The 14,442-nt window shown below is 42.3% G+C and overlaps 1 protein-coding gene across 1 annotated transcript in view; it reads left to right on the top strand.

The window, feature by feature from the left end:
- The first annotated feature begins 9,338 nt into the window (after window positions 1-9,338).
- LOC143296629 (uncharacterized) overlaps window positions 9,339-14,442 on the top strand; it is a 141,329-nt gene continuing 136,225 nt past the window's right edge. The window contains exon 1 of the mRNA XM_076608659.1: window positions 9,339-9,892. Within this exon, the coding sequence (XP_076464774.1) occupies window positions 9,427-9,892 (466 nt within the window). The 5' untranslated portion in view covers window positions 9,339-9,426. The remainder of the gene's footprint in view (window positions 9,893-14,442) is intronic.

Here is a 14,442-nt window from a genome sequence, read left to right as displayed (position 1 = left end):
CCGGTAGCTAGATTTCTTTGTCTTGTCTTTCTGTTTCTTTCTGATGGGGTCATTTCTTGCTGCTGCTCTTCATTGGTCTGAAAGTTTCCCTGTATTCCATGGTTGATTTATGATCTGAAGGAGTGTGCCCTGGGTGTTTGATCAATACAGTACACCAAGCTCTATGGCTCCAAACAGGACTTTGAGAGGACAACGTCATTCATCAGACGGCTGGACAAACACTGCGAAGGGGAGAACAATAAGAAATAAGATGTTATAATATAGTTTTAAAACTATTTTGCGTTTTCTCAACACTGTTGTTTTACATGAATTGTGTGTGTACGTTTGTTTTTGTAATGCATACTCATGCGCGCGCGCACACACACAATTGTACACACAAGACATACATATATACACATACATATCTGTGTGTCAGTGTGTCACACACACACACACACACACACTATACGCACACACGCATATGTGTGTGTGTGCATAGTGTGTGTGTGCTGGTGTGTGTGTGTGTGTGTGTGTGTGACCTTTTGTGTGTTTACTTGGCTGGTTGATTTGTTCTTTTCTTTCACTCGATCTGTTTTTGAAATAATATTTTCATGTTCTGAGTGTCTTCTATGAAACTGAGAATATATTTACCCCTGCCGGAGTCTGCGCTAGTTGGGTCACGGTTAAGTATGTGTAATTAAACTGAGAATATATTTACAGCGCATGCAGTCTTGCATGCGAAAGGCAAGGCAAGGAGTTTATTTCGTGTGCCCCTTGGGGGCATTGAAACATTACACACGTTCACTATCTACACACATCCAATAAATACAAAAAGACTGATGTCAAAAACAAGAAGTAGGCTCATTCTTTCAATCAATGGGTGCTGACACAAACAGACTGAACAAATGTGCAAGCATGAAATAATGAACATTCTAAATAAATGTGACAGAAAAGGTTGCATCGAAACAAACATAAAAACTATTTGGTCCAGTTTTCACGCTCACTGTGTGAGCGTAAAGCATTGTGAAACTTATTTCTTTTTTCTTTTACTTTCACATTTATAAGCAGGTTGTATCATTTTGTGACGGTTGTGCAGTGTAAGACTTCTTGACAGGTTTTACCGTCAACTCACCACTACAGACTACTCAGCGCTGACAACAACTGATCACGATCCCAAAGTTTTCAGAATTAATGTGTTATCGTACGTGTTTAGGCAATTTTACCACTTCTTTGCCTTGTTTGACTATCACTGACCAGCACTTACTCATACACCATCTTGCCTTGTTTGACTATCACTGAGCAGCACTTACTCACACACCATCTTGCCTTGTTTGACTATCACTGACCAGCATTTACTCATACAGTGATACACCATCTGCGATGAGGAGCTCACGTGACATCAACATATTTCTGCATTGAGTTATTCTGTTATACAATATTCGTACTTTTCATCGATTTTGACCACAAACCACTGTTGGCCACTACCCCCCAAAAGTGATGGAAGAAACATAGACCGGGGGGAAATGTACGATAGTAAGCAACTATTCGAAATTCAGCTCACCAGTTATTCTGGCTTTTGTTCATTTTCTGGTAAAAAGGAATTTTCTTTCCCCAAATGGTGCCAACTGTGAATTTCCCAAATAAATACACAGCTTGTATCATGAGGAAGCTGTAATCATATGAAATTAAATATCAATCCTTACTAAAGGCTAAACGCATTTTAATCCATCGCGTTTCTCAGATCATAAAAAATACTGTAATTTGATCATCATGACTTCTCCCGGCCTGGTCAACCAAGCCGCTTCTCTATTTCAAGGGAGACAAGTTGGCTTATGTTGTGTACAAATGCATGCACTTCCTCCAAAGAAAAAGTTCAGACAGGTGAGACAACTTTAGACTTTCTAATACCAGTAATAGGTATTTTTGAACGAACCATGATGTTTCAGCGAGTTATTTGTGATTATGCTGTTGTTATGAACTGCCTAGGATAGATGAATTTCTCTGTGTTTAGGGCTGCATGGGAAATATGAGGTTAAAAACGGTAAGATATGGCTTTGTTTTCCCTATACGTCATTTGGGTTTCGTGCATGCCACGGCCGACTCCGTGTGACTGACAACAGTGGTTTCAAGGCAATGATTATCCATATTGCTTCCCCTACACTCCTTTGTGTGACTGACGGAACACTGCTCAGTTCTGTCTTAAGAACTGCGTTTTACCATAATTAATATTACAAAATGTAGACAACAAAAGATATCTCTCCTGGCCTTTTTATTCAGTTTGAATTTTTGATACGGTATCAGTAGTCTACAGCCTGAGATAGCGTGGTTCACTGGTTGCAATCCCTCGGCACCAAGTGTCTGGCATTCCACGCTGTCGCTCCCATTTAAATCACTACCCCAATATGAAGCAATTAACACTAACACTGTAACAGTTATGACCACTGGTCGCTACTGGAAGAAGACGACGCAGATTGAACTGTATGAATACAATAATGCAAGCATTTTCTCTGTATTATGAATCATTAATGTGAATTTTGTTTTTGGTGATTTGTACATATGTATATTTGTGTTCATGAGGCTTCAATCTTCAATCTTCAAATTGGAAGGTCAGCCGTCATTACTGACTATTAACCCTCAAAGTGCTGGATATAATAAAACATACTTACAGAAATCATGCTTAAAACAAAGGGATAGTTTGCCTCCGCTACCTGTGCTCTGATTTGGGGCATTTGTATGCTTATCAGTAAGAATAAATAGGTAAACCTATATATTTTTGGAAAGTAGAGTGAATGAAGAATCAGATGAAAGTAAGAAAAAGGCTGTACCTTGTATGTAGTTGGAGATATTCCATTGGATATAATTAACAAATTTTGCACACTCGTTTTCCAAAAACGTCAACCACAATGTTTATAGGTATTTTCACATCTTTTACAGAGTCAAAATCTCAAAATTGGAATTAAACTGTACAAAAAATGTTCTGGCTGCAGAATCATGATATGAATATAACTGAAACAATGAAATTATAAGCATTGTATTATTTGTTTGAGACACACCCACCGACGCCACGCACGCGCACATCTACAATACTTTATGCAATCACAGGCAAAAACAGAAATAAATGTTTTCTTTTAGCTCATGTTGCTTTCAAAAGCAGCAAGAATGCTTTAAATCAAAATAATTTCCAGTTTTCTAGCTTGATTTGGTCAAGAAATCGCAATAGACCCATGCCTAACCCACTTTACCACCCCTCCCCACCCCCATCACCCACCCCCCAGTTTTTGTGGCTGGAGACACAAAACTGAATGAACAACAAGCAAGCCAGCATGCCCAAGTGTCAAAATAACAAAGCCATTTTCACCAGAATCCCTGTCAGCAAATGAATCATCACTAGTGACAAGGTCACTCATTTCCTGAACTTTGTCAACTTCAGTGTCACTCATTGTTTACAAAAAATACGAAGCTCTGGACTTATAAACTCGGTCAAAGTTTGTGCAAACACAAGCAGGGAGGCAGTAACACCAGAACGAGGCAGTTTTACGAAGGCTGCCGAGCATAGCCGTACGATGTCGGACCTTATGTAAACAGAGCCACGATCGTGGCCCATCGCACTTTACCGGGAAAGCCACGATCGTGGCTCATCGCGCTCTCCGGGTTAATGACCTACTCCAGAAAAATAATTAAAAAAATCAGTATGTGTTAGCTCACAATTTATCGCAGTCAATTTCTTACTTTGAGGGAAATCATGGGGGTGCCCCCAAAATGAGAGAAATCATGGGATTTCAAGAAAGTGTATTCGTTCCCTTTCACATTTTCTCAGTGTGGAGATACTTTCAACTATTTCATAACATCCGGTTAACCTTGAACTAGCAATAGCAGAATGGTTAAAGTATTAGACTTTCAGTCTGAGGGTCCCAGGTTTGAATCTCGATGACGGCGCCTGGTGGGTAAAGGGTGGAGATTTTTATGATCTCCCAGGTCAACATATGTGCAGACCTGCTAGTGCCTGAACCCCCATATTGTGAATATGCACTCTGAAGATCAAAAACACATGTAAAATATCCCATAATCCGCGTCAGTGTTTGGTAGGTTGTGGAAACAAGAACATACCCAGCATGCACACCCCTGAAAATGGAGTATGCCTGCCTACATGGCGGGGTAAATAAACTAAATGGTCATACATATTAAATGTTACATGTCTGAGTGTGTATGTGTGTGTGCCAGAAATCTGATTTAATGACACAGGAAATGAATGTTGAGTGCCCAGTGGCAGCCATCAGTCAGCTCTACCTAGGTAGGCAGCCTGTTGTGTATATGACCCCGTGTTTGTAAAGTGCTTAGAGCTTGGTCTCCGACTGAGGATAGGTGCTATATAAGTATCCATATCAATCAATAAAAAAAAAAAAAACACACGGGTTGTTGCCCCTCCCAGCATGCCTTGCACTAACAGACTTGCCGATGTAAATAAATGTCGCCTGTCTCTACTTGACTTGGGCTCTAGTGTTGACGACACTGAAGATTGAGTGATCATTGCATGGTGGCACCGGTGGGATACTGAAGAAAAAGCAACAGATCAACAGTAAACCATGGTAGGATAGTTTTTTGTATCTTAATTGTAATTTTCATTGAAGGTTTCACTTGTAATTCAAGAGGCTAATACAGCAAAGAATGGCCCTGTTCAAGGCACCAGATAGTTTTGATTTTTCATGTCCTCAGATGTGGCCTGAATGGAAACAGTGTTTTCTTAGATTTTGCCAGGCATCAAAACTTGATAAAAAAGATCAAGCAGTTCAAGTTAGCTCGCTTATTTACACAATGGGTAGTAAAAGTAAAAGACTTATGGCTTTGTTCAGCCTCACTGCAGCCCAAGCTGAAAATTTTGATGTTTTAGCCAGTTCGATAGTCATTTTGTTCCCAAACGGAATATTATTCACAAAAGAGCCCACTTCTATGCTCGTTCTCAAGGTGCTGGAGAAAGCATTGAAGCCTATCTACGTAGTCTGTATGAACTTTCAGAACATGCAAGCTTCCTAGACAGAGAAGATGCTATTGGAGACAGATAGTGCTTGGAGTTCTTGATGCAGAGCTCTCAGAAAAACTACAGCTGCAACCAGACTTGAAACTTGAAGAAGCAGTACAGCAAGCACTGCAGTTTGAACTTGCTGATGTTTCAGCTGAATGAACAATGACTGTCTCAGAAGATTGATGCAGTAGCACACAGAGGTGTAGCAAAATGCAGAGACCAAGGTAGTAACAGAGGTTTTTCTGGAAATATAGGCACTTCAAGAGGCCAATAGGAACAGCAGACCATGTTCTTCCAGTGTAGTTAGAGGAGGATTTCCATGCTGTTGAAGATGTGGACGGTCAGACAGCAAAAATGACAATGGTCCAGCAAGAGGAAAACGTAGAATCTGTTCAGAATTCAGTCATTTTGTGGCATGTTGTCGCAGCAGTCATGACAAACATTCTGTCAACTCTGTTGAAGAAGAAGAAGAAAAGGAAGAATTCTTTTTGGGCTCAACTGGCAAAGACCAATCTCCTTGGCTCATTACACTACATGTTAATAACAGAGATGTAGTTTTCAAATTAGACACTTGAGCAGATGTGTCAATTATGTCAGTCCAATAATTCAGGAAATTTAAACCACAGCCAGAGTTAGTTCCAGCTAAGGCTGTACTTTGCAGTCCAGGTGGTTTTTCATTGATTGTGAAGGTCTGTTTCAAACTGAAGTCAGGGTTCATGATGAACAGTACCCACTAAAAATCTACATAGTGAACTCAAAGACAGACAACTTACTGAGTTGAGAAGCAGTGTTAAGAATGGGACTCATGAAGAAAATTAAGAGAGAACACTACATGATACCTACAATGGAGGACATACTTCACAAGCTTGAAGGATCAGTCATTTTTTGTTGACTGGATGCAAGGTCAGGATTTTGGCAGATTCTGTCAACATCCATCAACAGCTAAACTAATAACCTTCTTCATACCAGTGGGAAAATTCTTCTACAAAAGTTCAGCTCCAGAAATATTTCAAAGAACAATGGAGAACATTCTGCAAGATGGTGAAAGTTTCATTCATTTCTTTGATGACATTCTGGTACACAACAAGAAGGAGAAGGACCATGCTGGAGATTTGGACAGAATCATGAAGAAAATAACAGGAGCCAACTTGAAACTCGGCAAAGAAAAATGTGAATTCAGAAAGGAAGAAAGTGAGTTTCTGGGTCACATCATCACCAAGGATGCAGTTAAGCCAGATCCAGCAAAGTTGCAGCAATCTTAAACATACCAGACCCAAGCAACATCACTGAACTCCAACGGACATTAGGGATGGTAAATTACCATGGGAGATACATTCCCAATCTGTCAACCATCCTGTACCCAATCACTGAGTTGCTAGAAAAGGACCAGCAGTGGACACGAGCAACCCCACAGGTGGAGGCATTCAAGACTGTCAAACAGTTACTGTCAAAGACACCTGCACTAACCTTCTAAAGTTCTGTAATCCAACCCGACCAACAGTTGTCAGTGAAGATGCAAGTTCATATAGCTTGGGTAGTGTACTTCTCCAACAACATGAAGATGGACAGTACTGAAGAAACAGATGTCACCTGAAGCTTGCCAGAAACTACCAGGTTATGTCTGAGAAGAAATTACTGCAAAGCCCAACAACTGTTGTAGGATTCCATTATCCTTCAGTTCCTCATATTGGCCTGCAAGTAACGAAATCCCATACCCACATAATTCCCAAAACCCCAGTCACCAGTCACAGAGCAGATGGACCTTCAACAAGAAACAGTCCTGTGGCAGCCAGGTCCCATGAAGACAGCCACCCAGATGTTCCGGCATCTGGAGGTGCTACCAAGAGCCCTCCTCACAGAGATGGTGGCTTTGTGACATCTACACCCAGACCACCTCCAGTGATGACCAGCCATTCTTCAGTTCCAGCCAGCCAGTCATCATCTGGTGAACAAAGGCTCCAGACTACACTCAGTGGTCGAGTCATCAAGAAGCCTGCATGTTTTCAAGACTAAAGACTTACTGCATGCGGATCCTGTTTCAAAAGGAAAATGAAATAACATGCATGACAAGCATTATCGTGTTATTGTTACTGTTTAAAAAAAAAAAAAAAAAAAAAATCGGATGATTTTGTTTATTTGAAACAAGACAAGATTTGCACAAGATGTGAACACAAGCAAGAAGTCAACAAGAACAGTCTAGCAGCAAGTTTTATTATTGAAATATTTCTTATCAACCGTGCTGGACTCTAAATACTTCAGAAATATGCATGTGTCTAACTGAGAAAATTATTGGACTGTTATGCATGTTGTTAATTGATTTTGCCAAATCTGAAAGGAAGGGAGATGTGGAGATACTTTCAACTATTGTATAACATCTGGTTAATCTTGAACTGGTGAAGGGACAGTCTCTGCACAACATGTCTCCACTACATGGAACAAGTTCACTGACTTCACTTAGCAAAGGGACAGTCTCTGCACAACATGTTGATCTCTGCTACGTGGAACAAGACTTGGTAAAAGTGAGTAAAAGCAAGTAAAAGTTTTATGCAACTGAACTGATTAAAAAGAATTTTATTGACACCACTTTAAAAGATAACGTGATAACCAGACTGATAAAAGGATTATTTCAAACCTTCAATTGTGTTGATAAAAAAAGGTGATGAAAGAAAAGACAAATCTCATTTGCATTTTGAAAATGTACACACAAAAAGAGGTGGTTTAAATAGATACGAAGCAAAACAGAGAGGTCTTACTAGATTTTGCGTGAACTTGATTTATGACAAGTGATGTGGGACACTTTTCCATGATGTGATTTTTGGGGGGCAAGATTTTTTTTGGTCATCCCCTGTCCTCTTCAGGCTAGATTAATTGATAATGTTAAGACTGTTTAACTGTGTTACTTTTGGCCACAACCAGGGGTGCATAAAATGGCAAACAGGAATAAAAATTAAAATGTAAAGCAACGACGCACGAATAGTAGGGAGACAGAAAAACAAAACGGTCCACTCGATAACTGTTTGACAAATGATGATCACCAACAACCAGAATTTTCAGCAAAAGGTGGTGGACATTCAGATCAGGGTGATGCCATTACAGACATTATATTTGACAAGCTTGTACATCTTGAGCGACATGTGACAGAAGGTAATGACAGGCTTATGGACAGAAAAGAAACTCTGGCAGGAAAAAAGGTTTGAAATCCAACTTGAAAACAAAGTGATCAACATCAAATTAGAAGAGATGAGAAATGTAATGCAGAACTTAATGAAGGAGTTACAGAACTCAAAAGATTGGTACTAGACAGTAAAGAAAAAACAAACACTCTTGAACAACGAGGAAGAAAGGAACAGTTGAGGTTCTTCAGAATAGGAAGAGACCATAAGGGAGAGCGAGTGGAGGACTGTGAGAGAAAGGTGCTGGGAGTCATTCAGCGCAGACTGGGACTCATTCATATTGATAGATCAGATATATCCATAGTGCACAGGGTGGGGAAACTAGTAAAGGGGAAGAACAGACCTGTGTTGGTTAAGTTTATATCAAGAAAAACCACTGTATAAATACTTTACAATAGAAGAAAACTGAAAGGGACAAAACTATCCATACAAGAAGATCAAACCATTCTGAACACCACATGACTAGAGAGACTAAAACACCATGACAGAGTTAAAGAGGCCTGGGTGAAAAATGGCAAATTCTTCGTTAGTCTGGATGATGGCAAACATATTCTTCACATACAGAAAGATGAAAAAGACATTGACACTTTCCTTCAGTGAGAAGTGGGGAGGGAACAGGCTGAGGGTGACAGAGGACAGTCCTCCAGAAACACCGAGAATTGTCAGCATGGTGCCCAGCGTTTGGACAGTGTACCTGTATCGGGCAATGAAGGAAGAGGGGTGCAGGGATGTCGACGGACTGACGGGCAAAACCAACAGACGCTGCTGGAGAGCAGACAGCCGTCCTTTCGATTTGGTAGAGGTGAATGTCAACAACCAAGTGACCATTGATCAAGTTCTCTCCGAGGCCTACCATGGGGCTTGTTTCCAGATGTGTCATCAGGCAAGAAAGATTCTCCTTCCAGCTCTCCCTCCTTGTGCACTCACCCAGCCTCCATGTCTCTAATCTCCACAAGAGCTGGGACACAGGACAACAGACCTATGCGGCACCGTTGTCAAGGTGACGGCAGTGTGGAGCAGGAGGCCAGGAGACTCATGTCAGAGAAGCCTTTCGTCTTCACGGGTTGTGCTCCAGTGAGACCCTCGGGATTCTCACGCCGCACGTCTGACAGGGCTGCCGGCGCTCCACCCCCTGCACATCGACTTCAGCCTGTGTCTGCAGGGCCTGGCACCTCCACCACTGAGAGCCCCCAATCCCTTGGGGCCAACCTCGTCTCTGGTCGTCAGGTGTCAACTGACGTTGCCCTAACCTGCATGTCCCCCCAGATCAGCCCGTCATGTGGAGACGCCGGCTCTGGTGACACCGGGACATCTGCTGCCGTCATTTCATCCGCCAGGCCATCCTCTGCTGCTGTGGTCTCCCTTCAGGTGTCTCTGTTGTCTGTGGATGTTGGTTCCGGCGGGTCTGCATTGTCCACTGTTACCCCACCCTTCAAGCCCACCTGGTTGGCAGAGGAGTCCTCCTGTGGTTCTGATCGTCTGACTGATGCCGCAGGGGGCTCTGTGCTCCCCACTGACGTCGCTTCCGGTGTGTCCACCTTGGCTGCTCCCACTGCCCGGGTCCTCAGCCAGTTGTCAGGCACTGCATCCAGCCAGCCTACCATCCCTGTTCCTGCTGATGGCTCCGCCACCCTGCCTGCTACCACCACACCTGGCGTACCTAACTGGTGTGCTGACGACCTACCTCATGTGCAGGTCCAGCCGGACAACGTCACTTCAGGTGGGTGTGCACTGCATACTGACACTACCTGCTTTGGGGCCGCTGTGTCTGACATGCCACCGTCCCCTGAGTCTGCCCTGACCATGTTTCCTGAGGGACCGCCCTCTGCCCTACCTTGGTGTCTGGGCTTGCCTTAGAGACCACGCTCACCCTACCCTCCCCTTCCCACCCATGGACCCACTCCCCTACACCCCCCTGTCCCTGTTTCCCACCGAGCTGAGCAAGTCCACACTCTTGGTAATGTGTACATGTTGCCATCCTGTTTCCTGGATCTGCACAGCTGTCCAGCTCACTGTGGGGCAAAATTAACTAGACTTTCCCAAGTTTGTTCAGTGAAGGACCCCCAACCCCCACCCATCACCCAAACAAAAACAAAACACAAAAAAACAACAACAAAAAAACAAACAACAACAAACAAAAACGAATTGTTATTCATATCAACATTGACATTTTATAAATGAAAAATATGCTTGAGTGGCTCCCCTGCCTATTTAAATCAAGTTGATGTCTTGTTTTTGACTGGATGATTTCACAAAGTATGAAAACAGCAATGGGACAACAAGTGGCAATAACAGTTTGCTGTATTATTATTTTGCCATACTTACTTATACATTTATAATTAGTATTGTTAATATCACTGCAACTATTACAATCAGCTTTTATCCATCATCTCCTATATCCCCCCCCCACCCCCCCACCCCCCCACCGATCCAGGCAGGTCCACACTAAATGTAAAACGTGCAAGTTGTTATTTTATTCCTTGAATTTGCATGGCCGTCCAGTTGATTTTGTGGGGCAAAATTCACCAGACCTACACAAGCTTGCCCAGTGAAGGGAAAAAAAGAAAAGAATATTGAATGAATTCACATAAACGAGGTTGTTGATTTGTGTAATGACAAAGATGTATGCTGTTGATGGAGGAGTCTCCCGTCGATCCGACGGATGAGAAGGCAGGCAGGCTTATCTGTCAGTGTGTGTCATATGGGAGAAGAGGCCGATTCTGGATGCGCAGCACTTCCCACAGGTGTTGCAAGGGAAAATGTCTCCAGAAGTTGAGCCCTGCTTCCTTCGCTCACGTTTCTCCTTAATGGCCAGCATTCTCTTGTTTTCAAACGTCTTTATGCCACAAGAGCACGGCATCCTCCAGCGAGAGCGGTCAAGGGCATCAGTTTCCCAGGAAGCGATGTCTATGTCACAGGCTTTGAGGTTTGTCTTCAAGGTGTCCTTGAAGCGCTTGCAGGGTCTTCCAAGTTCACGGTGGCTTTCCTTGAGTTGGCCATATAAAAGCATCTTCGGGATCCTGCTGTCTGTCATGCGGACAACGTGTCCTGTCCAGCATAGCTGGCACTGGATCAGCAGGCTTTCGATGCTGGGCAGGCTGCTCCTCTCTAGGACCTGGAGGTTGGAGACCCTGTCTTGCCACTTACGCCGAGGATCTTTCGTAGGCATCTCTGGTGAAACTGCTCAAGTTGTTGAATGTGATGGCAATACGTCATCCATGTTTCACAGCAGTACAACAAGGTGGTCAGCACAACAGCTCTGTAGGTTTTGATTTTGGTGCTGAGCCTGATGCCTTTGTTGTTCCACAGCCTGTTGTTGAGTCTGCCAAAGGCAGAGCTGGCCTTGGTGATGCGCAGCGTCACTTCTGCATCTGCATAGGGTGCTGCCCAGGTAGCAAAACTTGTCGACTGACTTGATCTCTGTGTCATCAATCTTGACTACAGGTGGCGGGGGGGGGGGGGGGGGGGGGGGGGGGGGAGGGGCACTGGCGTTCTGTGAGCTAACTGGTTGGTATATGGACTCGGTCTGGCTGAGGTGTGTGCAGCAAGCGCGTAGTCATCAGCGAAGAGGAACTCTCTCAGCAGTGCCTCAAACACCCTGGACCTGGCATGGAGTCACCGCAAGTTGAAAAGTTTGCCATCTGTGCAAAACTGAATGTAGGTGCCCCAGTCACAGTCTTGGAAGGCATCAATCAGCATGGCAGAGAAGAGAATGGAGAACAGCGTGGGTGCCAGGACGCAGCCCTGCTTCACTCCATTTACCACAGGGAATGGATTCGACATGTTAGTATTTTCCTGTGCTCTCGCCTGCATGCCATCGTGGAATGATGCTATCAGCTGGAATAGGCTTTCTGGGCAGCCGAACTTTAGGAGGATCTTCCACAGACCACAGCGGTTCACCGTGTCGAAGGCCTTAGTCAGGTCTACAAAGACCATGTGGAGCTCCTTGTTCTGCTCACGGCACTTCTCTTGCATCTGGCATACGGCAAACACCATGTCACATGTTCCCCTGCCTGAGCGGAAGCCACACTGTGCTTCAGGGATGAATGTGTTGGAGACATGGTCAACCAGTCTGTTCAGTATGATGTGGGCGAAGATCTTGCCGGCGATACAGAGGAGAGAGATTACATGGTGGTTATTGCAGGATGTTTTGTCTCCCTTCTGTTTGTAAATGTGGACAATTGAAGCATCCTTGAAATCCAGGGGGACCTCCCCTCCCTCCCAGATAGACTGGAACAGGGCAGTCAGCTTGTCTGTCAGCATCCTCTTCTGCCTTCACAGCAGTTGGGAAAGGTTTCCTCCTCCGCCTGGTCTGTCGTTGGGAGACTCGCATGCAGCAGGTAGTACTGGGTTACATGGTACCAGTAGCAAGGGCCATGCCCCTGACCTGCTGTTACAAATGTCACAAACAACAGTATATAATATTGCTGATTTTACAATTGCTTTTGTTGCGTGGCCGCTTCTTCTGGACTGGCATTGTAAACCAGCTAACATGTACCTTTATCAGACTCAAAAGTTTTAAAAAAAAATGCATAGCTCATGAAACTGGGAGCATCAAATCAAGTCGTGTAAGATGACTGTCCTGTTCCTGGCCGTGTGCAAAAATGTAGACTTTTTTTTAGCGTAAGTTTTCTTTGTGTCCTTTTGCCTTTGCTTTTTGTGTTATTTTTGGTATTGTTATGAGTATAAATATGTGTTTGAATGCTTTTTCACACGCTGTTGAATACGTAAGTTTTATGACCTCATGTTCAATTTACTTTCTGATGTGGCGTATTAGAATTACAAGAAAGCTGAAAAATACAGAATACAGCACTCAGGTAACATATAAAGCAGTTATTAAATACAATCATAAATATAACTTCTTTGATCAATAATTGAGTAACATTACAACTCAACAATGGACAGTTTTAAAATTGCATCTTTGAACTGTCAGGGCCAGGGACTTGGAAATTATCGAAAGAGACAAGATCTCATGCAGTACCTTTGCCAAAAACAGTATAATGTTTATTTTCTGCAGGATACACACTTTGAAAAGAAAATGGAGAAAAGGATAAGAGCAGAATGCGGTTATGAATGTGTCTTTTCATCACATAACACACAATCAGTAGGTGTAACTATCCTTTTTAATAACAATTTTGAATTCCTAATGAAGGCTACAATAGAAGACCCATCTGGGAATTTATTAATCATAGAACTACAAACAATGGACAAAAATATTACACTAGTCACAGTGTATAGACCAAATAGAGATGATCCAGTCTTTTATCCGAATATGAAAGATAAAATAACTAGCTTGAATAACGAAAACATTATAATAGCGGGTAACTGGAATTTAGTGATGAACCCATTATTAGACTATTATAACTGTAAACATGTTAATAACATGAGGGCACAGGAGCAAGTTTTGGACATGATGTTTGAACTTCAGCTGGTAGATGTTTAGAGGGAGTTTAACCCTGATACTTTAAGATATATATATACATGGAGAAGGACAAACCCACTACAACAAAGTTGACTAGATTTTTTTCTTGTCTCAGAAAACTTCCTTTCTTATGTGACAGAGGCTAACATTAAGTACGGATACAGAAGTGATCACTCACTTATATCTGTAACAATAACATTTAAGCAAAGAGAGAGAAATAATACCTTCTGGAAATTTAATGCCTCCATACTAAAAGATAAAGAATATGCCAGTTTGATCAACGAAACAATTCAGCAAGTAAAAAAATAATGTGCTGCATTGCCATATGATAGAAATAACCTACATTTAATCCTACTAAATCAACTTCGTTTCACAATATCTGATCAGTTATTTCAAGATGTATTGCTAATGGAAATACGAGCCAAAACTATATCATACAGCATTGTGAAGAAGAAAAATAACGTAATGGAAGAAGAAGGGCTTGAAAGACAAATTAATTCTTTGATGAACAAGAAAATACTTACAGAGGGAGAGCTGATAACCTTAATTAAACGAAACAAAGAGAGACTTAGAAAAACTTAGACGTCACAAAATGGAGGGAATCTTTCTCCAATCAAAAGCAGCTCAGGGTGAAAAAATAAGCAAGTATTATTGTAATCTGGAAAAAAAAGACATTATATAAGCAAATAAATGTTGAAACTGGTATCAAATAGTGAAAAAACCTTGACAGAGACAAAAGATATCCTTGAAGAAACCAGACTTTTCTATGAAAATTTGTATTCAGAAAGGAACGTCACCAGAATTGATGTTAAAGAGTACATTACTCATATTCCCACATTATCAGAGAA

Source organism: Babylonia areolata, chromosome 21, assembly GCF_041734735.1.
Source record: "Babylonia areolata isolate BAREFJ2019XMU chromosome 21, ASM4173473v1, whole genome shotgun sequence".
In the NCBI taxonomy this organism is placed as follows: domain Eukaryota; kingdom Metazoa; phylum Mollusca; class Gastropoda; order Neogastropoda; family Buccinidae; genus Babylonia; species Babylonia areolata.
This window is presented reverse-complemented; position numbering and strand designations above follow the sequence as displayed.